The following is a 26,168-nucleotide window of genomic DNA, read 5'->3' on the forward strand; positions in this document are numbered from 1 at the left end:
CACAGCTCATTGCAGCCTTGACCTCTCTGGGCTCAGATGATCCTCCTGAGTAGCTGGAACTACAGGGGTGCACCACCATGCCCAGCTAATTTTTTGTAGAGATGGAGTCTTGCCATGTTGCCCAGGCTGGTCTCAAACTCCCGGGCTTAAGCAATCTGCCTGCCTCGGCCTCCCACAGTACTGGGATTACGGCATGAGCCACTGTGCCCGGCCCCATATTCTTCTTAAAATTTGTTCCCAGTACTTCTATTTGACTAGCATTCCAGCTTTTCCCTCTTTTCATTGCCAGCAGTTCTCCTCTTTCTTCAATTTTCTCTGGCACCTGTGTGGTCAGAGTTCATTTTAGCCTTCTAGTCTATACTACTATCTCTATAACATTTCCTTAGTAATTCTTTCTTTCCTCAGAGCTGTTACACACAATTCAGGTATTTTTATATTTTTCATACATTTAAATGTTTGATCAACCAGATACATTTTCAAAATCATGGAAAATTATTTGATTAAATAAGCACCAGGAAGCACTCACAAATTTTATTAAAAAAGAACCACCTGTGACGTGTCAGTATATATATATGTATATACACACACACACATACATATACATATACGTGTGTGTGTGTGTGTGTGTGTGTATATATATATATATATATGTATATATTTTTTTTTTTTTTTTTTGAGAGGGAGTCTCCTTGCTCTGTCACCCAGGCTGGAGTGCAGTGGTGCGATCTTGGCTCACTGCAACCTCTGCCTCCCAAGTTCAAGCAATTCTCTTGCCTCAGCCTCCCAAGTAGCTGGGATTACAAACACACACACCACCATGCCCGGCTAGTTTTTTGTATTTTTAGTAGAGATAGGGTTTCACCATGTTGACCAGGCTGGTCTTGAACTCCTGATTTCAGGTGATCCACCCACCTCAGCCTACCAATGTGCTGGGATTGCAGGTGTGAGCCACTGCGCCTGGCCCGACATGTCAGTATTGGTATTTGTAAAATGACAGGCGTAGTTGTTACATGCTTCCCGGATGTGGGTCTGTTCAATGACTGGTAAAACCTATACTAAGCTGACCCTCTGGAAACATTCCTAAGCATTGACTAATATTATACAATAACATGTAGCATTGTGCTTAATAAATAGCTAGGCATTGTACTAAACATGTTATATAAATGAACTTACTAATTCTCATGAAACACTCGAAGAGGTAAATGCTGTCAGTATCTCCATTTTACAGATAAGAAAAAAAAAAGTGTTAGAGAGATCTGGTATCTTGTCCAGCTCATTCAGGAGCAAGTAAATAGCAGCACTGGAATTCAGCCCAGTCTGAGGCTGATTCCAAAGCCATCTAACTAATAGATAGATAGATAGGTGGATGGGTAGATAAACAGACAGAGGGATTGATTGATGGATAGAAGGACACAGATAGAAACAGTGAACACCTTTTGCCTAGCACTGCCACCACACAGAGGTCCAGCATGCTGTGCTTTAACCAGGCAGGTGAGCAGATGGACACTCAGTGGGATACAGATTCAAAAACCAGAGCAGGAGCCGCAGAACACACAGTTCTGGGGTTTCTGCACAAGCTCTACAAGCAGGTAGCCGCCAAATATATTCTCCAATCTCTTTTACTGAGCACAATGTGGGTAAAACTGCTCTCCATAGTAGCAGAATTTTGTTTCTCCCCTTTCCTAGTTACTGATGAAGAGACAGCTTCAGATGCTCTGGAGAGAAACTCTGTATCCTCTCAAGACCCACAGCAGCCCACCAGTACTGGTAAGTGTCAAATCATAAAAACTTGTTTTAAAAAATCGTGCCTCCTTGGGAAGGTTATTTTTCTCATTCTAAGTTTTAAGAATATTTTTTGTTTTAATTTTTACTAAGACCATACAGGCCCCCTCCAGCTGGCTCCAGCTTTGTAGCATCCTAGAGTAGAACCACATCAGGCATTGGAATACTTAGTGGGATGGGCTTCAGGGTGACATAAAGCCTTGCAAGTTCAGTTCTAGTTTGCTTGAGATAGAGATGTACACATATACACACACACATTCACGACTGTGACATTTGAATTTCCTCTGCGGTAAAGGACAAGGTTGAATTCATTTATACGGAGACTCATTTCTTTGTTTTCCCATCTAAAGCACACCAAACACAAAACACAGAGTTGGTATCAATAAAGAGAAAAGAAACAGAAGCTGGAGATTTGGTGTTGTCATTGAATAACAAAATCACCTTTGAAGGCACATCAATTACTTGATTGTCAATAACTCAGGTCATTTTTTATTATGGGATTGAACTACAAATGCGGAATACTTTAGAATGTCTGGATTATAATTCCAGTTTTTTAGACAGTGAACTCACTAGAAGTTAACTCAGAGCAATGATCATATATCTGATTTAACTTTGTAGTTTACCTAGCATAGTATCCAGCAATCGCAGCTGCTCAGAAAATGAATTACAAATGAAAAGAAAGAAGGAAAGAAAGAAAGATACAAAGAAAGAAAGAGAAAGGAAGGAAGGAAGGAAGGAAGGAAGGAAGGAAGGAAGGAAGGAAGGGAGGGAGGGAGGGAGGGAGGGAGGGAGGGAAGGAGGAAGGAAGGAAGGAAATGGTTACGGTGCTTTGAGTAAGACTATTAGCCTCATCCAGAAAGGCATAAATTCCTACATACTCTCTTTCCATTTCATGTAGTGTGTCAATAAGAATTTCATTTGGTGGAATGAGGGCTTTCAGATCATTATCATGTTCATAGTTCTGAGTATCAGATCACATTTTTAAAAATGTGTATCCTAAATAATATTTAAAAGTAAATGTTTGGGATTTCTAAACACTGATAAATACAATATGTACCATATAATTTTTTGAAGAACAATGGAAATTGAAAATATTATGAAGTGGAACAGCCACATCACTTGCTTTAATAATCCAATATTTGTAAACGTGTTTAGAATCTAGTTACTTTTAATGGCTTGCATCATTACTGAACAGCTCAATTTTCTGCTCTCTTTTTCATACATAAGACTTTAAAAATATGGTTTCTAAAATTCCTTTCAGCTTTCCATTTCTACGATTTTATTACCTTTAATACCCATTTTCAATAGAATGGGAGGCTTCATTCCCCTCAGGGTCCACATAGTGGCGCTGTGCAATGGACTAAAAGGCAAGAAACTGCAGAGTTTTGGAAAAAAGGAAATTGGAAACATAAGCAGTAAGATCTGAAAAAAAAACAAAACAACAACAACAAAAAAAAACCCCACAGTCTCTTATTTTTTATAATTTATCTTGCCTAGAAAAAAAAATCATAGTACATCTCACCTCTAATGGGGAGGAAGCAGAGGTCTGAATGATAACTGAAGCTATATTTCAACATAAAAATCATTGCTTTCTGCATTTCAGGCAGTAGGTTTTTTATAATTAAAACTTGGGGCCGGGCGCGGTGGCTCAAGCCTGTAATCCCAGCACTTTGGGAGGCCGAGACGGGTGGATCACGAGGTCAGGAGATCGAGACCATCCTGGCTAACACGGTGAAACCCCGTCTCTACTAAGAAATACAAAAAACTAGCCGGGCGAGGTGGCGGGCGCCTGTAGTCCCAGCTACTCGGGAGGCTGAGGCCGGAGAATGGCGTGAACCCGGGAGGCGGAGCTTGCAGTGAGCTGAGATCCGGCCACTGCACTCTAGCCTGGGCTACAGAGGGAGACTCCGTCTCAAAAAAAAAAAAAAAACTTGGAAAGCCATTCCTCGGTGTTGAGTTGTTATCTTGAAGCATCCTAAAGACCTTCTCCCTAACAGGCCTGATTCAGGATGGAAGTATGAAATCATGGTTTAAATGCTGGGTTCTAGAGTTAGGTAAAACAGAGTTTATGTATTGGCTTTGCCACTTACTTGCTACAGGACTTTAGGTACTTTACATAACTGCTCTAAATCTCCGTTTTCTCAGAGCTGTGGTGAGAAATAATATATACCAAGTGCTCAGTTTGAGGCCGGGCACAGAGTAAGTGTTTAAAACATTTACCTTAAAAAAACAAGGCAAAGTGAGCCCAGTCATTTGCAAATATGTTTACAAGAAATCCATAGTTCAAAAATGATCTCAGTGCTGTTTTTTAATTTGACTTCCCAAGCTGCTCTGGGAAGACTTATCTAACTACAGTTGTGTATAGTCACATGCATATAATGTATGCATAGCTCATGTTTTATTTTCTTTCACTTTAGTGTCAGTAATGGAAGATTCTAGTACATTGGAAATTGACAAAGAAGAGAAAGAACAAACCACTCGAGATCCTGACTTGACCACCGGTAAGTATCATCCACTGCATTTAGAATAAACACTCGACATTTTAACCTCTTAATCGATAAATTCAATGGCCTTTGTCAGTCCTCCTTTTTCTTGACCTTTCTGCCCTTTAGGACATGATTGGTTAATCACTCCCTTGTCCCTCCTTGATTTAGTTACCTCTTGGCTTCTTGACATACTTTTCCTGGTTCTGTTATCTGTTGCTAACCACTGCTTCCCTGTATCCATCAATTAACTTATTTTCCTTTTCTGACTTCTTAAATGTATATATACTTCTGATTTTACTTCTCCATCTTTTGTTCTTCCTGTTTTTTTTCTTTTTTCTTTCTTTTTTTTTTTTTTTTTTTTTTGAGACTGAGCTTTGCTCTTGTTGCCCAAACTGGAGTGCAGTGGCATGATCTCGGCTCATGGCAACCTCCACCTCCCGGGTTCAAGTGATTCTCCTGCCTTAGCCTCCTGAGTAGCTGGGATTACAGGTGTGTGCCACCACCCCAGCTAATTTTGTATTTTTAGTAGAGATGGGATTTCTCCATGTTGGTCAGGCTGGTCTTGAACTCCCGACCTCAGGTGATCCCCCCGCCTCGGCCTCCCAAAGTGCTGGGATTACAGGCTTGAGCCACCGCTCCCGGTCGTTCTTCCCTTATTTCTTAAAGAGTTTACTCATTCCCAAGACGGTTCCTGTTGCCACTAGGCAAAAGATTTCTCTCTTTTTCTTTTCTGGTTTTGTTTTGTTTTTAGAGACAGGGTCTCTCTCTGTCGCCCAGGCCAGGGTGCAGGGGAATGATCATGCTCCCTGCAGCCTTGAACTCCTGGGCTCAAGAGATCTCCTACCTTCACCTCCCAAGTAGCTGGGATTACAGGTGTGAGACACTGTGCCCGGCCAGCAAAATATTTCTATACCTATATTTTCAGAACATCCTCCTCAGCATTAGTCTCAATTTCTTTCTATTTTCTATATGTCTGTAGCTGAATTTTCTGCGATTTCCTCAAACTCAACATTGCTAAATACCAAGCAACACCTTCTCCCACAAAATCAGCTTGTCCAAAGCATCACACAGGCCCCAAACCTTAGTGTCATCTATCACTCCTGTGCATGTGTACAAATATATATATATATGTGTATGTGTATATGTATATGCATATGCACACACGTGTATAAAATCGGTCAATTTCCAAGAACTTTTGAGTCTTCTCTTTCAGGTATTCTGTCCATTGTCACTGTTAACATCCCAATCCAGGCTCTCATCATCTCCTGCATGGAGTATTATAACTTCAGTTTCCCCTCCTCTGGTTCACTTTCAGCACCCTACCATCAAAATATCTCTTTACACTCTGCATATCTGTGTTCTAAAACCCTTTATGGCTTCCTGAAATCTACAACACAGAGCATGAGTCCCAAACACCTCATTAGGTGTCATCTAATACCTACTTCTGCAGTCTCATATCTACAAAGTCCCTACGAGATATATATTTTTCTCTGAAAACATCATCCCTTTTCAATCACCCTGCTCTTGTTTGTTCTCACTGCCCCTGGTGGAAGAGGAGACCTCCTGTCACCTCTCCTTACTTCCCCTTCAAGGCCAATATCTTCACTGAAAGCTTTTTTGACCAACTCACTCCTCAGAGACCATTCTTGCCTCTGAACCCCTGAAAACACTATGATATAAATATATATGGATCCAGAATTTGACATATCTTGCTTTTGTTTGTTTTTACTGATTTGTTTATGTATGGAGAAGTAATTCCCAAAGCATATGTACTGTGCCTTCTGCAGGTCCAAGTACAATGTTCTACAGGTAGCTGGCACTCCTTAATTATTTGTTGGTTGAGATAAGGTGACCAGAACATTTAGCAAAGCTATATCCCATAGAATCAGAATTCTAGGTTTAGAAAGCTTTTTTTTTTTTTTTTTTTTTTTTTAGAGACAGGTCTCACTCTGTCTTCTAGGTTGGAGTGCAGTTTCACAGTCATAGCTCACTGTAACCTTAAACATCTGGACTCAAGTGATCCTCTGCCTCAGTCCCCCAAGTGGCTAGGACTACAGGTGTGCACCACGGCTCCTGGCAAATTTTTATTATTATTATTATTTTTGTAGAGACAAAGTCTCGCTATGTTGCCGCGGCTGGTCTCAAACTCCTGGCCTCAAGCAACCCTCCCATCTCAGCCTCCCAAAGTGCTGGGATTACAGGCATAAGCCACTGCACCTGGCTAGAAATATTTTTAAGAGCTCATCTGATTTAGCCCAAATGCCTTCCTGTAGGGCCACATTTAACCTAACCAAGATAAATAAATTTTCATTTTATTTGGATAGTTTTTTAAACTCCTTAACAATCCCTCTTGCTACTTAACTATATTTTGCTAAAAATCATTCCTATAACTAATTTGAATCCCCTGAGTATAATTTAAGTTGATTTTCTCATATGCTTTCTCTAGAAATAAAAAATAACTAGCCCAATAGCTATGTAACTTAAAAGATCTTTTCAAATCATCACACATAATTGCCTTGTTTGTTGTATGCCTGTTTGCTTGTTCTCAGAGAATGAACAGTGTAAGTCTCTTTACCTTCAGGGGTAAGCTCTTTCTCATCTCTTCATCTGAGCTGTTTATTAGCTTATATCACATTGTAGAAGTATTGTTACGTATTCTCCAGTGACACACACACAAAAAAAACCCAAAGTATATAAACTTCCTTTTTCATTTTCCTTATAGAAGCAAATCCTCAGTATTTAGGATTGGCAAGGAAGAAAAGTGGCATCCTGCTGCTCACGCTGGTGTCCTTCCTCATCTTCATACTCTTTATCATAGTCCAGCTCTTCATTATGAAGCTGCGGAAAGCACATGTCATATGGAAAAAAGGTCAGTGGGCAGGGAACCTGACGGAGGCTATAAGACGCCAGAACAAATGGCTAAAAAAAGGGAAATTCTGTCTATTAAAGCTTTCTGTCAGACACTACATAATCTAGTTGATAAGTGCTGTCACTCAGATAAGCAATTGTTTGTTTTCTAGTAAACTCGGGTGCGAATCTCCAGGGACTATAGTCTAAGAGTGCATAACCAATAGAAACTAGCATAGCTCCAGAAACTGGCATTCAATGATAGACACTTCTATTCACAGAAGGATACAATTCCCAGGACTGCCTAGCACAGTGCCTACAGGAATCAAAAAACTATGTGTTGAATTAATGAGGGTATGAGTTATGGGAGGGGCATGGTAAGTCTACTATTGCACAGTAACAGAGGTATTATCTTATTCAAACACACATTTCTACATGTCCGTGGCATCAGAAATTAGTCACTTGATTTTCTTTTCTTGTAGAAAACGAAGTTTCAGAACACACACTAGAAAGTTACAGATCAAGGTCAAATAATGAAGAAACATCATCTCAAGAGAAAAATGGCCAATGTAAGTCAACTGTACGACCTGAGATCTGAACAATGAGGTTCATTAATGTATTAGAGTTCTCCTGAGAGACAGAGACCACAGAATATATATATATATATGAGGAGGGGATTTATCAGGGGAATTGGCTCATGAGATTATGGAGTCTGACAAGTCCCTGGACAGGAGGTCTGCAAACTGGAGATCCTGGGATGCTGGTAGCCTGGCTCAGTCCAAGTTCAGAGGCCCAAGAACTCAGGGGACCACTGGCAGAAGTCCTGAAATCCAAAGGCCAAAGAGTCTAGAGTTCTGCTGGCCGGAGAGGAGGGAGTGTATTCTAGCTCCAGCAGACAGATCAACACATTTGCCTTCTTTCTGATTTTGTTCTTTCCAGGCCCCCAGTGGATTGGATGGTGCCCACCCACATCAAGGGCAAATCTCGATGCCCACCTACTCCACTCAGACTCACACACTAATCTCCTCTAGAAACAACCTCATAGACAAACCCAAAAATAATGCTTTACCAGATTTGAGGTATTTCTTAATCCACCCAACTTAACACTTAAAATTAACCATCACAATTAATTAGTCACCATTAAAAAGGAGAAGAATAAAATTTGACTTTTTTAGCCCCAGAAAGTCTCCTAAATCATATTATAGAACTTAAGGAAACTCATCTGCAAAAAATAAATAGTAGCATTCAAGTTCATGTAGCAGAACGTGACTTCCTTTTGGGAAGCCATCCTTGACTCTTTGACGTCACACACAGGGATACCCCAAGACCGCCAGAGGATCCTATGACACCTTTGTCATAGAAGCACTTCTTCCCCCATATTGTAATTTTCGGTGTTTTTATATAGCTACAATACTCCTTTAGGTGGTAAGTAATCAGATTTACTCTGTATCCTCAGATTCTAGCACAGGGTAGTTGATACATTTGTATTAAATGAGTGACTATAGGCTTAATTAATTCAAGAAGGCATGTTTCAGGTCCTTTGGATGACTTCATTGCAATTCCCCAGACAAAATATGTAAAGAAAATGAAGAGAATGGGGTTGGGAAGGAGATTGTGTATGGGAAGTGGAGGTAGGGGGTTGTATTCTTGATAAAGATCTGGAAGGCAGAAGCTAGGACTATAGAAAAGCAAGAATATTCCACCTTCCAACCATTTTATTTCCCCCATGCAAACTAACTTATTCTACCTGCCAGGAGTTGCAAGAAATACAGCGAGCTTTGCCGCTCTATTCCACTGATTTTACTGAGGTTTTTGTAGGAGGCTTGTCTTTTATAACACCTCTGCCTCTTCAGGTGTTGACCTACTAGTGTGAACTGCAAAGACCGAATAATAGACGTACTAGCTGGGGGAGGAACACAAGCGAATTGACTGTGTGAACACTGGGGGTGGGAGGGGAAAATGTGTGTAAACAACATCCAAGTCAATTGTGTTGCAACACCTGTTTCTAAATACTAGTCATCACATACTCACCTGGCGGACAGGAAAATGATGTGAATATCACGTGTGAGTTGGCTCGCTCCCTGTGCTGTTTTTCCTAGGCAAGAGGAACCAAAACAGTGGGAGTAGAATTATGTCTATTAGCTGGAAAAATGGAAGCCCGTCCAGTTCAACTTTTAAAACAATTTTTTTTTTTTTTTTTTTTTGAGACAGGGTCTCTCACTCTGTTGCCCAGGATGGAGCACCGTGGTGCCATCATAGGTCACTGCAGCCTTGACGTTTCAGGCTCAATCAGTCCTCCTACCTCAGTCTCCCTAGTAGCTGGGACTACAGGCATGCACCACCACGCCCAGTTAATTTTTGCATTTTTAGTAGAGACAGGGTTTCACCATGTTGCCCAGGCTGGTCTTGAACTCCTGGACTCAAGTGATCCACCCACCTTGGCCTCCCAAAGTGCTGGGATTACAGGCATGAGCCACCGCGCCCAGCCAACTTTAAGAAAATGTAAAATGAGTACCTGCACTACTCAGGGGCTTCCTTCCCCAGAAAAGTACATCTCGGGGGTTTCACTTTCTCCTGAGCGCAAGCCTTCACTTTCATCCTCCTTGCCTTAGCACCCTCAAATCCAGCATTTTAATTGTGTTGTTTTGCACATGTTAAAAATACTATCTGGGGCTGTCTCTAGTCTGTTTGTACAGAGTTGCATAGGCTTTGAGTGATCTGCCCCGATCCTGTTTTTGCAGTAAACCCTGTTATTTTTAGTGTACAGTTTTGCTAAGGCAATGTTTCAGCAGCAGATTATTTTACAGCAGAAATATCTGTATATTTTCTTTCAGTTTTACCAGTAAATTGTGTATGTAGTAAGACTTCTTAAAAAATTATAGTATAGGCCGGTGCAGTGGCTCACGCCTATACTTCCAGGATTTTGGGAGGCCGAGGTGGGTGGATCACTTGAGCCCAGGTGTTTGAGACCAGCCTAGGCAATATGGTGAAACCCTGTCTCTACAAACAATTTAAAAATTAACTGGGCATGGTGGCGTGTGCCTGTAGTTCCAGCTACTCAAGAGGCTGAGGTTAGAGGATGACTTAAGCCCTGGAGGCTGAGGCTGCAGTGCGCCATGATCACACCACTGCACCAGCCTGGGCAACAAAGTGAGATCCTGTCTCCAAAAAAAAGCCAAAAAACAAAAAAGAGTATAATAATGCCTTCAGACCATTTATATGCATCAGTAAGTTTTAGGTTTTTATAAAGTACTTTATGAACCTAAAAATATGATATCCAATCAAAGTGTTTCACGTAAATGGGTGCAATGTTATTCAAAATAAATATTCATCTTCAACATGTTTCTCTTTCAGCTTCCCACCCTGTGCGTTGCATGAACTACATCACAAAGTTGTACTCAGAAGCAAAAACAAAGAGGAAGGAAAATGTACAACATTCAAAATTAAACGAAAAGCACACCCAAGTACCAGAGACTATTGTGTAGTGCTCTCTGCAATAGAACATGTGATTTCAGGGTTGCTGCAGTGTCACCTCAGTGGACCAGCCCGGGGGAAGGAGCTTAATTGCTGAGACATTAACAATGACCTCACAGTGCAATGCAAGACGGTGTCCTTGGATAATGATCTGCCCCAGAGCTAGGGCAGCAACATGAGGATCAAACCATGCACATAAAGCTTGTAGTTTAAAAAAGAAAAGAAAAAAAAAATAATTATGTCTGACACTACTTCAGAGCAGGAGGATTCTACGAAGCCTTGGGGATCAGGGTCAGTGTGACCAGCTAACATCTTACCTCAAATGGAACAGGATTTTTCAGATGCTTTGCTCTAATGGAACTGCTTTAAAAAAAATTTTTTTTTTAAATATTTTCTTCTGGTCACAAGATAAAGAAATTTGGGATGCAAAGTACCTAAAGATCCCTGATCCTAAGAAGTTACTTCTGCCCGGGTGCGGTGGCTCATGCCTGTAATCCTAGCACTTTGGGAGGCTGAGGTAGGCGGATCACTTGAGGTCAGGAGTTCGAGACCAGCCTGGCCAACATGGTGAAACCCCGTCTCTACTAAAAATGCAAAAATTAGCCAGGGTAGTGGTGTGCACCCGTAGTCTCAGATACTCGGGAGGCTGAGGCTGGGTAATCACTTGAACCTGGGAGGTGGAGATTGCAGTAAGTCGAGATCGCACCACCATACTCCAGCCTGGGCGGCTGAGGGCGACTCTGTCTCAAAAAAAAAAAAAAAAAAAGAAGTTACTTCTAAGACAGACTTTTAAGATGTAACCAGCACAAACCAATGTCAGGGAGGAGCGATGCATGACAACAAATGAGTCAGATGGGCATGAAGGCCCCAGGACCCATGCCCCAAGGCACAAAGAAGAGCTCAAGGTAGGCCCAAATATTCGAATTTCTTAGATTACTAAACCACCTGAGCTGACCTTGTCTGTCAGACAAGATTTTTACCTGGAAATTCCATGACAAATACATGTGCAAAAGAAAATGATGGGTTTAATTTACTAATTATTGACCTAATGGATGGCTTTTTAAAATTTTTTAATAAAAAGCAGACTATATGTTTTTCTAGTGGCTATACTAAGTTATACTTCCTGTTTTCATATGTGAAAGTAACTGGGACATGCCTTTCTTTTTCAATCAGTTTATTTAAGCTATACAGCAAACTCTGGCATTTATGTGGAGCATTTCTCATTGTTGGAATCTGAATAAACCGATTACAAAATAATACACGTGCACATTCTAAGTCTGTAATTTGTGACAGGGGCCAGATCCAACCATGCTGATTTTTTGTTCTCTTGACAAAAATGTTTTGGACAATCACAACGTTACAGAAAAGTGTAAAGATAGAACAAAGCACTTGTCCCCCGGAATCATTTGAGAGTAAATTGACATAATACGCATCACCCCACAAAGCCTTAAGTGTGTGCTTCCTACAAATAAGAACACTCTCCTTTAAAAATACAATGCAACCATCAAAAGTGGGAAATTAGCACTGTTCTGCTTCCACAAACAGTCCTCAGACTCCATTCAGGTTTCTCCAGTTGTCCCAAAGGATCCAGTTCATTTTAGTCTCATTCAGTTTGGAACAGTTCTTCAGTCTTGGCTTGACTTTCATGACCTGGATATTTTTGAAGATTACAGGCTGATTATTTTGTAGATCATCCCTCAATTTGGCTTTGTCTGTTTTCTTGTGGTTAGATTCAAGTTACACAACTCTCATAGGACTGTCACAGAAGTGATGTTTAGTCTATTTCATTGGACCAGGTGCGATGGCTCACGCTTGTAATCCTAGCACTTTAGGAAGCCGAGGCAGGTGCATCAGGAGTTTGAGACCAGCCTAGCCAACATGGTGAAACCCCATTTCTACTAAAAATACGAAAATTAGCTGGGTGTGGTGGTACATGCCTGTAATCCCAGCTACTCAGGAGGCTGAGTCAGGAGAATCGCTTCTACCAAAAAGTACAATCCCAGAGTGCTGGGATTACAGGCATGAGCCACCATGCCCGGCATATAATGGGGCTTTGATCTAGATGAAATGTAGTTCTATTTTTCAAAGTTGTACCTTCCAAGAGAGAAGCCCTCTTCCTTCCTATGATTGCTTTGAACAAATTTGTTCAAGAGCAAATTTGTTATAATTGATAATTCCTCCAGACCTGTTGAAATATGTTAATTTTTAGACTAGGCGCAGGTGGCTCACACCTGTAATCCCAACACTTTGGGAGGCCAAGGTGGGTGGATCACGAGGTCAGGAGTTCAAGACCAGCTGGGCCAAGATGGTGAAACCCCATCTCTACCAAAAATACAAAAATTAGCCGGGTGTGGTGGCAGGTGCCTGTAATCCCAGCTACTTGGGAGGCTGAGGCAGGAGAATCGCTTGAACCCAGGAGGCGGATGTTGCAGTAAGCCAAGATCACACTACTGCACTCCAGTCTGGGCAACAGAGCAAGTCTCCATCTGAAAAAAAAATTAAAAAAAAAACCCAAATGTTAATTTTTTCCTACATTTTCTGATCTATGTCTTGTTTTCAGTTAGAAGCAAACCAAAACTAAGGCCACAAAAATGTCATTATTCTCCCCAAATGCCGTCTTGCCTAGGTTGATCTCAAACTCCTGGGCTCAAGTGATCTGCCCACCTCGGCCTCCCAAAGTGCTGAGATTACAGGCATGAGCTGCCAACCTGGCCCACACCCTTTTAAGCAACCAGATCTTGGTGAACTCAGAGTGAGAACTCACCCATTAGCAACGGGTTGGTGCCATGATATTCATGAGGGCTCTACCCCTGTGATCAAAATACCTTTCACCAGGCTCCACCTCCAACACTGGAGATTACATTTCCACATGAGATTTGGAGGGAACAAATATCCAAACCACATCAACGAGGCTAGAACATTTTATACTAGAAAGCAAAGAAGCTATCAGAGACTCTTCTGGGACTGTGTTAAAGGGCCCAGAAACCAAATTGTGTACACCCTACAGGGACTTTCAGTAGCCAAAGATGGGATCATCTGAGCATTAAAAAAGAGTAGTGATTGGGCCTGGCACGATGGCTCACGCCTTTGGGAGCCAGCACTTTGGGAGGCCGAGGTGGGTGGATCACGAGGTCAAGAGACCAAGACCATCCTGGTCAACGTGGTGAAACCTTGTCTCTACTAAAAATACAAAAATTTGCTGGGTGTGGTGGCGTGTACCTGTAGTCCCAGCTACTCAGGAGGCTGAGGCAGGAGAATTGCTTGAACCCAGGAGGCGGAAGTTGCAGTGAGCTGAGATCACCCCACTGCTCTTCAGTCTGGTGACAGGTCGAGACTCTGTCTCAAAATAAATAAATAAATTTAAAAAAATAAAAATAAGTAAATAAATAATAGAGAGTAGTGATCAAAACATGTTAAATACATTAAAACTCATGAGTTTTTACAACACTTTAAAAACGTACCGATCAGCTTTAGAGATTGCTCAGACACTAGTTTTTAAACTGAAATTGGAAATATATTATTAAAATAACTATGTAATAAAAACGGCCACGAGCACAAGAAAAGATGGGAAACCACAATTCACAACTGGAATATAATGCCACTTCACACCCATTAAAATGGCTGTCATAAAAAAGACAGAAAAGAACAAAGTTTGGAAAGGTTATAGAGAAATGACAGCCCTCAGACATGACTGGTGAGAATGTAAAATAGCTCAGCCGCATTGGAAAACAGCCTTGCTGTTACTCAAAAAGTTACACATAGGGCTACCATATGCTTCAGCAGTTCTACTCCTAGAGAGAATATACCCAAGAGAATTGAAACATATGTTCACACAGGCGGGGCGCGGTGGCTCATCGTGAAACTCCATCCTACTTTTTAGTACTCTAAAAAGTGGCACAATCTCGGCTCACTGCAACCTCCTCCTCCCAGAGTTCAGGAGATTCTCCTGTCTCAGCCTCCCAAATAGCAGGATTACAGGCACGCGCCGCCATGCTCTTGTACACACAAAACTTGTACAGTAATATTAGCCAGGTGCGGTGGCTCATGCCTGTAATCCCAGCACTTTGGGAGGCCAAAGTGGGCAGATCGCTTGAGTTCAGGAGTTTGAGACCAGCCTGGGCAATGTGGCGAAACCCCCTCTCTACAAAAAATTACAAGAAGGAATTAGTGGGGCATGGTGGCCCTCGCCTATAGTCCCAGTTACTTGGGAGGCTGAGGTGGGAGGATCACTTGAGGTCAAGATGGCAGTGAGCCACAATAGTGTCACTGCACTCAAGCTGACAATGAGACCTTGTCTCAAAAAAAAAAAAAAACCTTGTACAGGAATATTAATAGCAATATTATTTATAATAGTCAAAGGTGAAAACTACCTAAATCGTCATCAAATGATGAATGGGTAAATAAGTTGTGGTATACTCATAAAGTGAGACGACGTGTGGTGGCTCAAGCCTGTAATCCCAGCACTTTGGGAGGTCAAGGCGGGCAGATCACCTGAGGTCAGGAGTTCGAGACCAGCCAGACCAACATGGAGAAACCCCGTCTCTACTAAAAATACGAAATACAAAATTAGCCGGGCGTGGTGGCGTATGCCTGTAATCCCATTTACTTGGGAGGCTGAGGCAGGAGAATCGGTTGAACCCAGGAGGCGTAGGTTGTGGTGAGCCTAGATCATGCCATTGCACTCCAGCCTGGGCAACAAGAGCAAAACTCCATCTCAAAAAAAAAAAAAAAAAAGTGAAATATTGTTTGGCAATAAAAAGAAAGAGTACTGATACATGCTGTAACATGAACTTTGAAAACATTATGCTAAGTGAGAAAAGCCAGACACACACTCACAAAACAGATATTGTATGATGCTGTTTATATGAAATGTTCAGAATACACCAATCCAAAGAGACAAAAAAGAGATAAGTGGCTGCCAAGGGCTGAGGGAAGTGGGGAATGAGGGGTGACTGCTAATGGATACAGGGCTTCCTTTGGGGAGACAGTCTGGAATTAGCTGGTAGTGATGATTGAGAAAACTCTGAATATTCTAAAAATTATTCAGTTGTGCATTTTAAGAGGGTGAATTGTGTGGTATGTGAATTATACCTCAATAAAGCTGTTATTTTCTTTTGAGACTGAGTTTTACTCACTCTGTCACCCAGGCTGGAGTGCAGTGGCACAATCTCGGCTCTCTGCAACCTCCTCCTCCCAGGGTTCAGGAGATTCTCCTGTCTCAGCCTCCTGAATAGCAGGATTACAGGCATGCACCACCATGCTCAGCTAATTTTTGTATTTTTAGTAGAGACAGGGTTTCACCATGTTGGCCAGACTGGTCCTGAACTCCTGGACTCAAGTGATCCGCCCACCTTGGCCTCCCAAAGTTCTGGGGTTACAGGTGTGAGCCACTGTGCCCAGTCGAGCTGTTAGCTTTTAAAAATCACTTTGTAGAACTTGTTTGGGTCCTAATTTAAACCAACCAATTATAAAGACACGTAGGAGACAGTCTGGGAAGTCTGAACGCTGAGGATTAGATGATATTAAGAAGTTATTACTAATTTTGTTTTAGATGTGATCGTGGTGTCATGGTTATTTAAAAATGATCTCTTAGGACACATCATAAGTACTTACAGATTAAACCATGCGATAGCTGAGATTTGCTTCTAAATGATTTAGCCAGGGAGGAGCACAGTATGTATAGAAACAAGGTTGGCCACATGTTGATCTTTGTTAAAGATGGGTGAGAACAATGTGCCCATTCATTATATTTTTCTCTCTACTGTTGAATATGGTTTCAAATTTTCATAATGAAAGGTTTTAAAATTATTTTTAAGAAAGAAAACCAAGGACACAAACAAGGAGAAAAAAGGCTGTTATTAATAATCTGTTCAGGCCGGGCACAGTGGCTAATGCCTGTAATCCCAGCACTTTGGGAGGCCGAGGTGGGTGGATCATGAGGACAGGAGATCGAGACTATCCTGGCCAACATGGTGAAACCCCGTCTCTTCTAAAAAAAAAAAATACAAAAAATTAGCCGGGTGTGGTGGCAGGCGCCTGTAGTCCCAGCTACTCAGGAGGCTGATGCAGGAGAATGGTGTGAACCTGGGAGGCGGAGCTTGCAGGGAGCCGAGATTGCACCACTGCACTCCAGCCTGGGATACAGAGCAAGACTCTGTCTCAAAATAATAATAATAATAATAATTGTTCATTTGCATTCCTAAGAGCCATCCTTCCAGATCATCTATTTCCCAAAGCTGATCCCAACCAGGCTGAATTCTCTTCCCCTGGGCTTCACCAGCACGTGGCTCGTTCTTTTAGAAGGGTGTCAAAGTTACTCATATTTCTGTCTGTTGAGTTTCATTTTCTGTTTAAACATATATTTATTGCCATTTCGGTCCTCTAAAATTCTCAGCCCACTCATTCTAAGTAAATTCTTTTCTTTTGGATAACTGAGATTTATCTCTTGAGATGTTAAATGTTTCAATATTTTGGATGAAAGTCTTTGTAAAATAGGCTACGTGACTTTTACCTTTCTTTTTTTTTTTTTTTTGAGACGGAGTCTTGCTGTGTCGCCCAGGCTGGAGTGCAGTGGCCGGATCTCAGCTCATTGCAAGCTCCGCCTCCCGGGTTTTTACGCCATTCTCCTGCCTCAGCCTCCCGAGTAGCTGGGACTACAGGCGCCCACCACCTCGCCCGGCTAGTTTTTTGTATTTTTTAGTAGAGACGGGGTTTCACCGTGTTAGCCAGGATGGTCTCGAACTCCTGACGTCGTGATCCGCCCGTCTCGGCCTCCCAAAGTGCTGGGATTACAGGCTTGAGCCACCGCGCCCGGCCGACTTTTACCTTTCTAGTCAATGTTTATTAAAGTTTCCAAAAGTTAATCATTATGAAAATTAATCTTGCCATAATACTGTGATTCTCATACAGGATATTCAAGGATAAGGCTGTTCCTTACACCAAATGAACCCAGGTTGCTTTGTTTGAACGTCTCTTGTTTTTGTGATATATCTGTTACTTCTCTTGCTGGTACTGTCCCTTCTTTCTGCCGTGAGAGTGCCTTCCTTGACCCGTTTGCTGCTCCTGATTCATTCTACATGCGAAGAAACCAGACAATTAAACTTATTACAGTTATATGTAGAATGACTACACTCCCTGGCTACCCAGGACAATTTCAGTGTGTACCTATTGTCCCAGTGTAATTAATGAATAGCATCCTTTTAAAAAATCTGGAATGTATCCTAGTTGGCTTTTTTTTCTTTTTTTCTTTTCTTTTCTTCTTCTTCTTCTTCTTCTTTTTTTTTTTTTTTTTTTTTAGTGGCAGAGTCTCACTCTGTTGCCCACACAGCAGTGCAGTAGTACAATCATAGCTCACTACAGCCTTGAACTCGGGCTCAAATGATCCTCCCGTCTCAGCCTCCTGAGTAGCTGGGCCTACAGGCATGTGCCACCACACCTGGCTATCCAGTATTTTAATAAATTATCTGATCATCCTTGTTATATGCCAAATATGAGTATATCCTTGTTACAAAGTTTGACTGGCCACTCTTACCAGTTCTATTAAAGGGACTGACTACTTATCCACTCCCCAATCAGGTACTAAAGTCTAAGGATATTCTGGCTTTTTTTCAACATTTACTGAGCATTTATTAGGTGCCATTCACTACGTTTGTCCTTGTTCTCTGGTTCTCTGGGAGCTTACAGTTTAGTAAGGAGATGACATAAATATAAACATGTAATTCCAATGCAATGTTGTACAAGCATATGTATAAAGCTAGAAGCATGCAGTTGGGTGCCTTGAGACCACAGACCAAGGGCCACTAGCCTAGCACAGAGTTTGTCAACCTCGGCATTATTGACATTTTGGATCACATAATTTTGGCAGGGGGGTGGGGGGACCGTCCTATGCATTTTAGGATGTTTAGTAGCATCCCTGGCCTCTGTTCGTTAGACGCCAGTAGTACTCCCTTAAGTCATAACAATAAAAAATGTCTCCAGATATTGTTAACTGTCCCTGAAGGATAAAACTGCTCCAGGTTGAGAAGCACCCTAGTCCAAGAAGCATCAATGTGGGGAACTGTCCCAAAATTCCTGCTGGAGGAGATGCTGCTGAGCTAGGCATAGGTCTGGTGGACTCAGGAGGGGTAAGACCAAAAAGGGAAATGGAGTAGAGGAAGGATTTCACGAACAGAGCATGAGTGATGTGTAGGACAGGGAAACAGAAAGAAGGGAGTTGCATGAATGGGTGGCATGGGGTGGAAAAGGAGTAAACTCAGTTCAGTATTACTAACCTATGTATTTAAGTGTTTTTTGACTTGTTTTTCCTATTCTGTGTATTTTGGTTAGTTTGGGGTCAGGTTGACAGCTGAATTCTAAAAGATAATATATGCAAAAGCACTTTGCAGACCCTGTGAAGTGCTATTCATATGTAAATTATCAACATTATTACCATAACAGCAGATGAAAACAATGCACTTTACGGTTTTATTTTGTTTGTATGCACTCTGTAATCCTTAAGAATTCTGAAAAGCAGAGCATTACTGTGCTGCTTGTTAAACCATTGTCTCTCAGCTTCACTCTCATATACTGTGATCATAATGCTGGGGCAACACCTACAAGCCTCATTTTTCTTTGCCAGCCGGCTCCTTGTGGGACTCTGCCAGGAGGGGACAGTAGAGGGAGACCCTAAGCCTGGAGACTGGAAAAGGGACTGCTCCTTCCTTTTCCTCTCAAGGTCACCTTGACAACGTCTGTTCACTCCAGCAGCTCAGTTGGTTTCAGTAGCAGTAGCTGATTCTAGTTTTCCCAGCACTCTCAGAAACAGCTTCATGATTCCTTTTCAAAAACGCCAGCACCTACTAGCTTGGGATTTCACCCTCCTGAGAGGCCTGGGTCCCAGCTCTGAGTGTTAATAATTTCAGTGTTAATCCTTCTAAGTGTAAATAATTCTTTCCTGTGATCCCCAGCCATAGAGGTGGAAGCTGCTTCCCGTGTTTACTACCCCTATGACACTTGTGTTCCCTTTTCAACTTTTCAGTTAATAAATCTTCATATTAAATTATTTCCATTATAGTAACTGGCATGGTTTCTGTCTCCTTACAGACCCTGACTACTACTCGTGTTGATTATTCCGTCCTTTAGTCACTCCAAATACTCAGGACAGCCATTACAAGGAGAGAAGGAGGAAGATCAAGCCCAGAGTGTCCCATGCTCTATGTGTGACTAGTCTCTGCAAGTAGCTGCTGGGTTGACAAACTCCTCAATCAGGTAGGGACCACTGATTTTCAGAAAAGCCAGTTAAAATCTCTTCTGGATAGTGCAGAAAACATTGGAAGAGTCTAAAGAACCACAGCATCAAAAGTGGACAAGTGTGAATGACTCAGCATTGATTCTATAACATATTCTGGAAGCCACTATTAGGACTAAATCCTTTTGCTTGAAATTTGCTTTCATGTTTGCAGTTGCTATAATAATACCTTGTATAATATACTGGGCAGAATAACACTAACGGTTTCAGCTACCTTGCTTTTATTTCTTCTACAGACATCGAGGTCCTACTGTGCACCCATAAGACAAGGTTCCTGCTGCCAAAAAAGTTAAAAAAAAAAAAAAAAACTAACTCAAATAAAAAACAGAATAAAAAGTGTGAAAGCTGGGTAGTAAGAACATTTTCCAATTTCCTATGTTTCCTATCATTAATGAGGCAACTGGTATTGAAGCATTCTTTTTTTATTTTTATTTTTATTTTGAAACGGAGTCTCACTTTGTCACCTAGGCTGGAGTGCAGTGGCACATCCCAGCTCACTGCAACCTCTGCCTCCCCAGTTCAAGCAATTCTTCTGCCTCAGCCTCCCATATAGCTGGGACTACAGGCGCATGCCGCCATGCCCAGCTAATTTTTGTACTTTTAGTAGAGACAGGGTTTCGCCATGTTGACCAGGCTGGTCTCAAACTCCCGACCTCAGGTGATCCACCCGCCTCGGCCTCCCAAAGTGCTGGGATTACAGGCATGAGCCACTGTGCCCGGTCGAAGCATTCTTTTTTTTTTTTTTTTTTTTTTTTGAGACACGGTCTCCCTCTCACCCAGGCTGGAGTGCAATGGCACGATATTGGCTGACTTCACCCTCAACTTCCCGGGCTCAGGTGATCCTCCCACCTCAGCCTTCCAAGTAGCTGAGACTACAGGCGCGCGCCACCACGCCCAACTAATTTTTAACATTTTTTGTAGAGACAGGGTTTTGCCATATTCCCCAGGCTGGTCTTGAACTCTTGGGCTCAAGCAATCCTCCGACTTGGTTTCCCAAAATGCTGGGATTACACGGTGAGCCACCGCACCTGGCCTCAAACCAATCTTTGAAGATAGTTATTCAAATCTACTTGTTGTTTTAATGTGAAGATAATTCCTAATGCTTCCTTTCTTTATGTTTTTTTGAAACCTTTTTTGATAGTGAAATATTCTACCCATACATAAATGTACAGCTTAAGGAATTTTTACAAGATGAACATCTATATAGCCACCATTAAGGTCAGGAGATACAATCTCAAAAACATTCTTCTCCCTACCTGCCAGAACCGACCACAATCCTCCAAACTTCATGGAAATCACTAAGTGGGTAGTGATTCCCAAACAATTGCTTTTTTGCTTTTTTTCATAGTTTCCTCCACTAAGTATGGAGCCATAATCATTGTAGAGTGTAATTTAGACTGTCTTTAACTTATATACAAAAATCATACAGTATGTATTTTTTCTGGGTTTTTGTTGTTCAAAATTATGTTTTTAGTATGCCTCCATATTGTTACACGTAGTTGTATTTCATTCATTTACATTGCTGTGTAGTAGGCCAGTATAGGGAATACCATAATCTAATTAACCATTCTATTGTTGATGGATAGTTCAGTTATTTCCAGTTTGCATGCACAGGAGCACTCACTTCTTAGGGAAAATACCTAAGTGTGAAATTGCTGGATCCCAAGGTATACATATCCTGGCTAATGTCAAACCATTTTCCAAAATGGTTGGTTGCATCGGTTCTCACGTCGGCCCGCAGGTGAGGCTTCTTTGCATGACATCCTCCCTAGCACCTGACGCTGCCAGACGTTTCAGCTTTGGACTTTTCCACTCAACTTATGGTGAGTGTGGTATTATCCGCTGTGGTTTTAATTGGCCATCTTCTGATTACTAATGAATTAAAGCACCATTTCAATAAACAGATATTTATTGGCCATTTAGATTTCTCGTGTGTTTGTGAAATACCTTTCCATGTACCCATTCTTTAATTGGGTTCCTTTTCTTCTTGATTTGTAGTAGTTCCTCGCGTATCCTAGTAGTTTTACTTGTGGCAAAGATCTCCTGCCCCGGGCGGCCTCTGCCCTCCGGCGCTGGAAGTTCGGCGGCGAGGCAGCCTCTCCCGGGGCGCTAGGGCTCCTCCAGCTCTGCCCCGATGTCGTTATTACGGCCGTTTGCAGCCTCCGTGCCAGGGCCAGGGGTGCGGTTCGGGACGCGGGATCCTAGGTCGGGTCCTGCTCCGCCCAAGTGGAGGCCGGCGTCTGTGTTGTCTGCGGTCTCCAGGGCAGCGCCGGGGCGGGCGTGGGCCCGGGCGGCGGCGGCGGCGGCGGCGGCGCGGGAGGATGCGGGGCCGCCCGCGTCTTGGCCGCGGACGAGCGCCGGGCAGGTGACGGGCGGTGGCCCCCCGGATCCGGGGTGGGCGGCGCGCCCGGGGAGGGAAACGGGAAGGGCTGACTGGGGATAGGGACTGCAGGAAACCACCCGAGCAAGCTGGGGAGGAGCTGGCGCCGGAGCCTTCGGGACGGAGTGGGGAGCGACAAGGGGGCGAGGCCGCACCAAGGGGCTGGGGGGCTGTGATCCGAGGCTTCGGCGCCCGGGCACCCAGAGCAGCCCTGTTCCCGGTCAATTAGGACCGGTCGGGGGCACCAGGCCCGCCGACTCGTCACTTCCTGGACCTCCAAACGCCCCTTGTGACGGGTCTTGTTCCTCAGGAACAAGCAAAGGTAAAAAACAAACCGAACGCCTCTACTGGGCAGCTTCCGGCCTGTTTCAAACCAGGGTTCGTTCCTTTTTCTTTACGATTCATCTTGGTGAGCCCAAGCAGGGTTCCTTTTCCCCTCCAGGAGGAAGTTCGTTTGTCCCATCCTAGTGGACTAGACCCACTGCAGGGATCCCTGGGGAGCTGGCCGCCTCTTAGTCCCTAGGTGCCATGGGATCTATCCCTGTCTTGTTTATTCAGGAGACTGGTCACTTCTCTTGGTAAGAAATTTCAGCGGCACAACCTTTTTTTTTTTCCACTGGACGGAAGGAGGGAGCCACATTCATTAAATTTAAGCGCCCACTTTCTAACTTATTCAAGCTGTCAGCTGTTCCTTCTTCAACCCCATGTTTTCGTAAGATCAGGCCTCCACAGAAAACCCAGCTTTTGTGGCATTCGGCTTTGCTCTTTGCATACTTTAGCAAACTTCAGGAATCCGCTAACATCAACAAAATTATCTTCTGTGGTTACTGTTTTATTATTTATTCATTCCAAGAAAGCTTAGCCTGTTTCATTTAAGAAGCGAAGTTCAAGGGGCTGAATTATTTTAAGAGTAATTCTAAGTTGCACTATAACGCCTAAGCTTGCCCGTCAGGATCTCGAATTCAGTGACCTTAGCTCTTCCAGTAAAACTGATGTGAAACTCTTTTAGTTAAAATGTGTTAGTATTTGATAGATTTGCTGCTTTCTTGGCACATCCTAAAAAAGCAACAGTTAAAATAATAAGGCAGAATGCAGTGTGTGTTTTAAAAATAAGAGACAAAATAATACAACAAACCAATCTGTAAAATGAGAGAATACTATGTTAGTCTACCAACAGCACAGACTTCAAATTCAACAGAAAACTCACTGCATGTGTATTTCCATATGAACGTTCCCTTTTGCCTGTTGTTTGTTAAGGTGCTTTCCTCCGAGGATTTGATGATGTTCCTTGGAAACATTAGCAACAAGGTCAACATTATAAGCAGTCCTAGGAATAGTAATTAGGTTGTGTCATTTAATTAAAGTTAGGATTTGCCAAAAGAACAAGAGCAAGCCATTAAGACAAATTTTACACTAATTTCTACTGGTAAAGGTTTCTGTTACCTGACTCACAGGAAAAAAAAAAATGAGTATAAAGGCAGTGAGATAGAAAAATAGACCAAAATAGAAATGCTAGGTAGAGATGAAAGGAAGCACAATCCAAAAACATCATGTCCGTTCGGTCCTATATGAACTCAAAGCACCCTTTCCATGGGTCTTTATAATGTCCCTTAGAGACAGCGAAGATTCACTTGAATCATACTCATAAGTGAGTTGGAAGGGACTCCAGCTAACTCCTAGCTGTAATTCAGGCCAATCTCCCACCCACTCAACTTTCCCCAGGATAGCATCCCATTCCGTAATGTAGACCTCCAGGCTCCACTTTGAATCGCTCAGTGGCAGAATTCACAAGGCCACTAAATCTTTTGTTGAATAGTTTTATTTATTTTTTTCTGATAGGGTCTCCCTCTGTTACCCAGGCTGGAGTGCAGTGGTACAGTCTTGGCTCGCTGCAGCCTCTGCCTGCCTGGCTCAAGTGACCCTTCTACCGCACTCTCCTGAGTAGTTGTGACTACAGGCCCATCCCACCATGCCCACTAATTTTTTTTTTTTTTTTTTTGTAGAGACGGGGCTTTACCATGTTGCCCAAGCTGGTCTTGAACTCCTGGACTTAAGTGATCTGCCCACCTCAGCCTCCCAAAGTGCTGGTATTACAGGCATGATTGTTGAACAATTTTAATCGTTATTATGGGTTTTAAAAAAATACTGGATGAGGTTGATCTCCATTTATGTCCATCTAAATTATATGTTCCTATCTAGTCACAACCTGGCTATCAGAAAGTCTTTTCCAAATGATGTTGCCAGCCCAGATAGGTCTAGGAACAAAACAGCTTCCCCATTTACAGTTCCAACTATGGAAAACCACACTCTTCTTCTTACTTTACTTTCCAAAAGATAGCCCCTGAACCTGGTTTACTCTATCCATGAATAACTATGGGCCATATTTATATTGTTGCCCTGGGCATTTGAAATAAGGCTATCCAAGTACTGTCCATAATTAACCATTTGTCTTAGTCAAGGTTTGTCTGGAACAAGCCTTTTCTAACTTTATTGGAAGTTAGAAATAGAATCCACTTCCCAAGCAGCCATTTATTTCATCAATAAAACTGCATTCGATTACCGAGGCTGCTTATGAGCGCTACATCAGATGTGTTTCTGTAGAGAGAAAAACAATTGTTTTTCTAATAGACCTTTCTTATACACACAAAAGGGTGCATACAAAAGCCTGCAGATAATAGAACAAGGTTTTCTTACTCATTTAAATATTTGTTTAACATTGACATTATTGAGATTTCAGTAGTCGCAGAGTAACATTCATATAATTTTTTTCAGGTAACGCCTTTGTGAACCACAACTTTAAATATCAGCCAGCTGCTCCTATCAACAAGAGTATCCCCCTGTTAATTTTTTGCATTTTTCAAGATGAGTAAAAGTAAACTAATTCCCAAGCTCTCTATTCAGTCTCCTGTCCGTCATACCAACTTAAATGTCCAGCCCACACACCCACCTTTGAAGAAAGAAGACTTACATCGGATTTCAAAAGACTCCTTGGAATCTGATTCAGAAAGCCTCACTCAAGAGATGATGTCCCATTCTGAGTTTGATGATCGAATCCAGGACGATATGGAGCGCGACAGCTTAGACGAGGAAAGCCCTCGACGGGGAAGCCTGCACGAGACAGGAGAGGAAGCAAGTGGAAAAGCAGCTCGGATGGCTCGCGAGCAAAACCACCATACCTGGGACCAGGGCGCCAATAACAGGTGAGGAATTGGCTTGTGTAAGATAATAATGGGCTGTAAAATATACAGTTAAATAATTACTGGTGTCATTCCAAATGAGAGTAAGGGCAAGCTGCCCTAATGAGCGCCATGTGTGTGAGACGGGTCTCCAAGCAGCCAAGGAGAGCTGGGCACCATCTTTTTTCCATATTCAGATATTTTTAAATTAAAAAGTGCAGTGGGTATTAATCAGGGGATTTGCATTTCTCATACCATTTATTTCCTGTCCATATTCCAAGTGTCTCCAGACTAGGACCTCACCTGGGAGAAATTCCCGAAAGCCTGGTATAGAAAAGGATGTGGAGTCAGGTGGACTCGATTTGGTCCAGGCATTACTGTTTAGTGTATAATCTGGAATAAATCACTTAACTCTTTTTTTATTTTTTAAAAAATTTTATATAGTATTAAATATTTATAATAGAGATGGGATCTCACTATGTTGGCCAGATTGGTCTTGAACTCCTAGCCTCAAGCAGTCCTTCTACTTCAGCCTCCCAAAGTGCTAGGATCACAGGCATGAGCTACCATGCCTGACCCACTTAATTCTTTTTTGGCTCACTTTTTCTCATCTGTCAAACAACCTGACTTGCCTATCTCACAGGATTGCTATGAATGTCAATAAAGTACAAATAATTGGGGATCGAATCTTACTTGGCCCATTCAGAGCTAGTAGAGGTCTACCTCCCAGGGCTTGT

At 42.4% G+C, this 26,168-nt stretch overlaps 2 protein-coding genes and 1 long non-coding RNA gene across 12 annotated transcripts in view; 2 read left to right on the forward strand and 1 right to left on the reverse strand.

Annotated features, from left to right (window-relative positions):
• Positions 1-11,846, forward strand: part of CRTAM (cytotoxic and regulatory T cell molecule) — a 34,772-nt gene extending 22,926 nt beyond the window's left edge. The window contains exons 6-10 of the mRNA XM_005579964.5: positions 1,687-1,767; positions 4,200-4,283; positions 6,991-7,137; positions 7,598-7,684; positions 10,470-11,846. Of these exons, the coding sequence (XP_005580021.3) occupies positions 1,687-1,767; positions 4,200-4,283; positions 6,991-7,137; positions 7,598-7,684; positions 10,470-10,600 (530 nt within the window). The 3' untranslated portion in view covers positions 10,601-11,846. The remainder of the gene's footprint in view (positions 1-1,686; positions 1,768-4,199; positions 4,284-6,990; positions 7,138-7,597; positions 7,685-10,469) is intronic.
• LOC107127457 (uncharacterized) overlaps positions 11,747-26,168 on the reverse strand; it is a 29,335-nt gene continuing 14,913 nt past the window's right edge. The window contains exons 3-5 of the long non-coding RNA XR_006692110.3: positions 25,224-25,363; positions 13,809-13,925; positions 11,747-12,239 (exon numbers count right to left, since the gene is read on the reverse strand). This is a non-coding gene — a long non-coding RNA (uncharacterized lncRNA). The remainder of the gene's footprint in view (positions 12,240-13,808; positions 13,926-25,223; positions 25,364-26,168) is intronic.
• Positions 22,168-26,168, forward strand: part of JHY (junctional cadherin complex regulator) — a 70,505-nt gene continuing 66,504 nt past the window's right edge. For 4 of the 10 annotated variants that reach the window (XM_065529125.2, XM_065529128.2, XM_065529127.2 and 1 more), the window contains exons 1-3: positions 22,168-22,240; positions 24,259-24,342; positions 25,028-25,455. In XM_065529125.2, coding sequence (XP_065385197.1) covers positions 25,118-25,455 — 338 coding nt within the window. In that variant the 5' untranslated portion in view covers positions 22,168-22,240; positions 24,259-24,342; positions 25,028-25,117. Of the gene's footprint in view, positions 22,578-24,258; positions 24,343-25,027; positions 25,456-26,168 lie in introns of all 10 variants that reach the window. The other 6 variants (XM_005579968.5, XM_074015481.1, XM_074015483.1 and 3 more) reach the window with 3 other exon arrangements.

Source organism: Macaca fascicularis, chromosome 14, assembly GCF_037993035.2.
Source record: "Macaca fascicularis isolate 582-1 chromosome 14, T2T-MFA8v1.1".
NCBI lineage: Eukaryota > Metazoa > Chordata > Mammalia > Primates > Cercopithecidae > Macaca > Macaca fascicularis.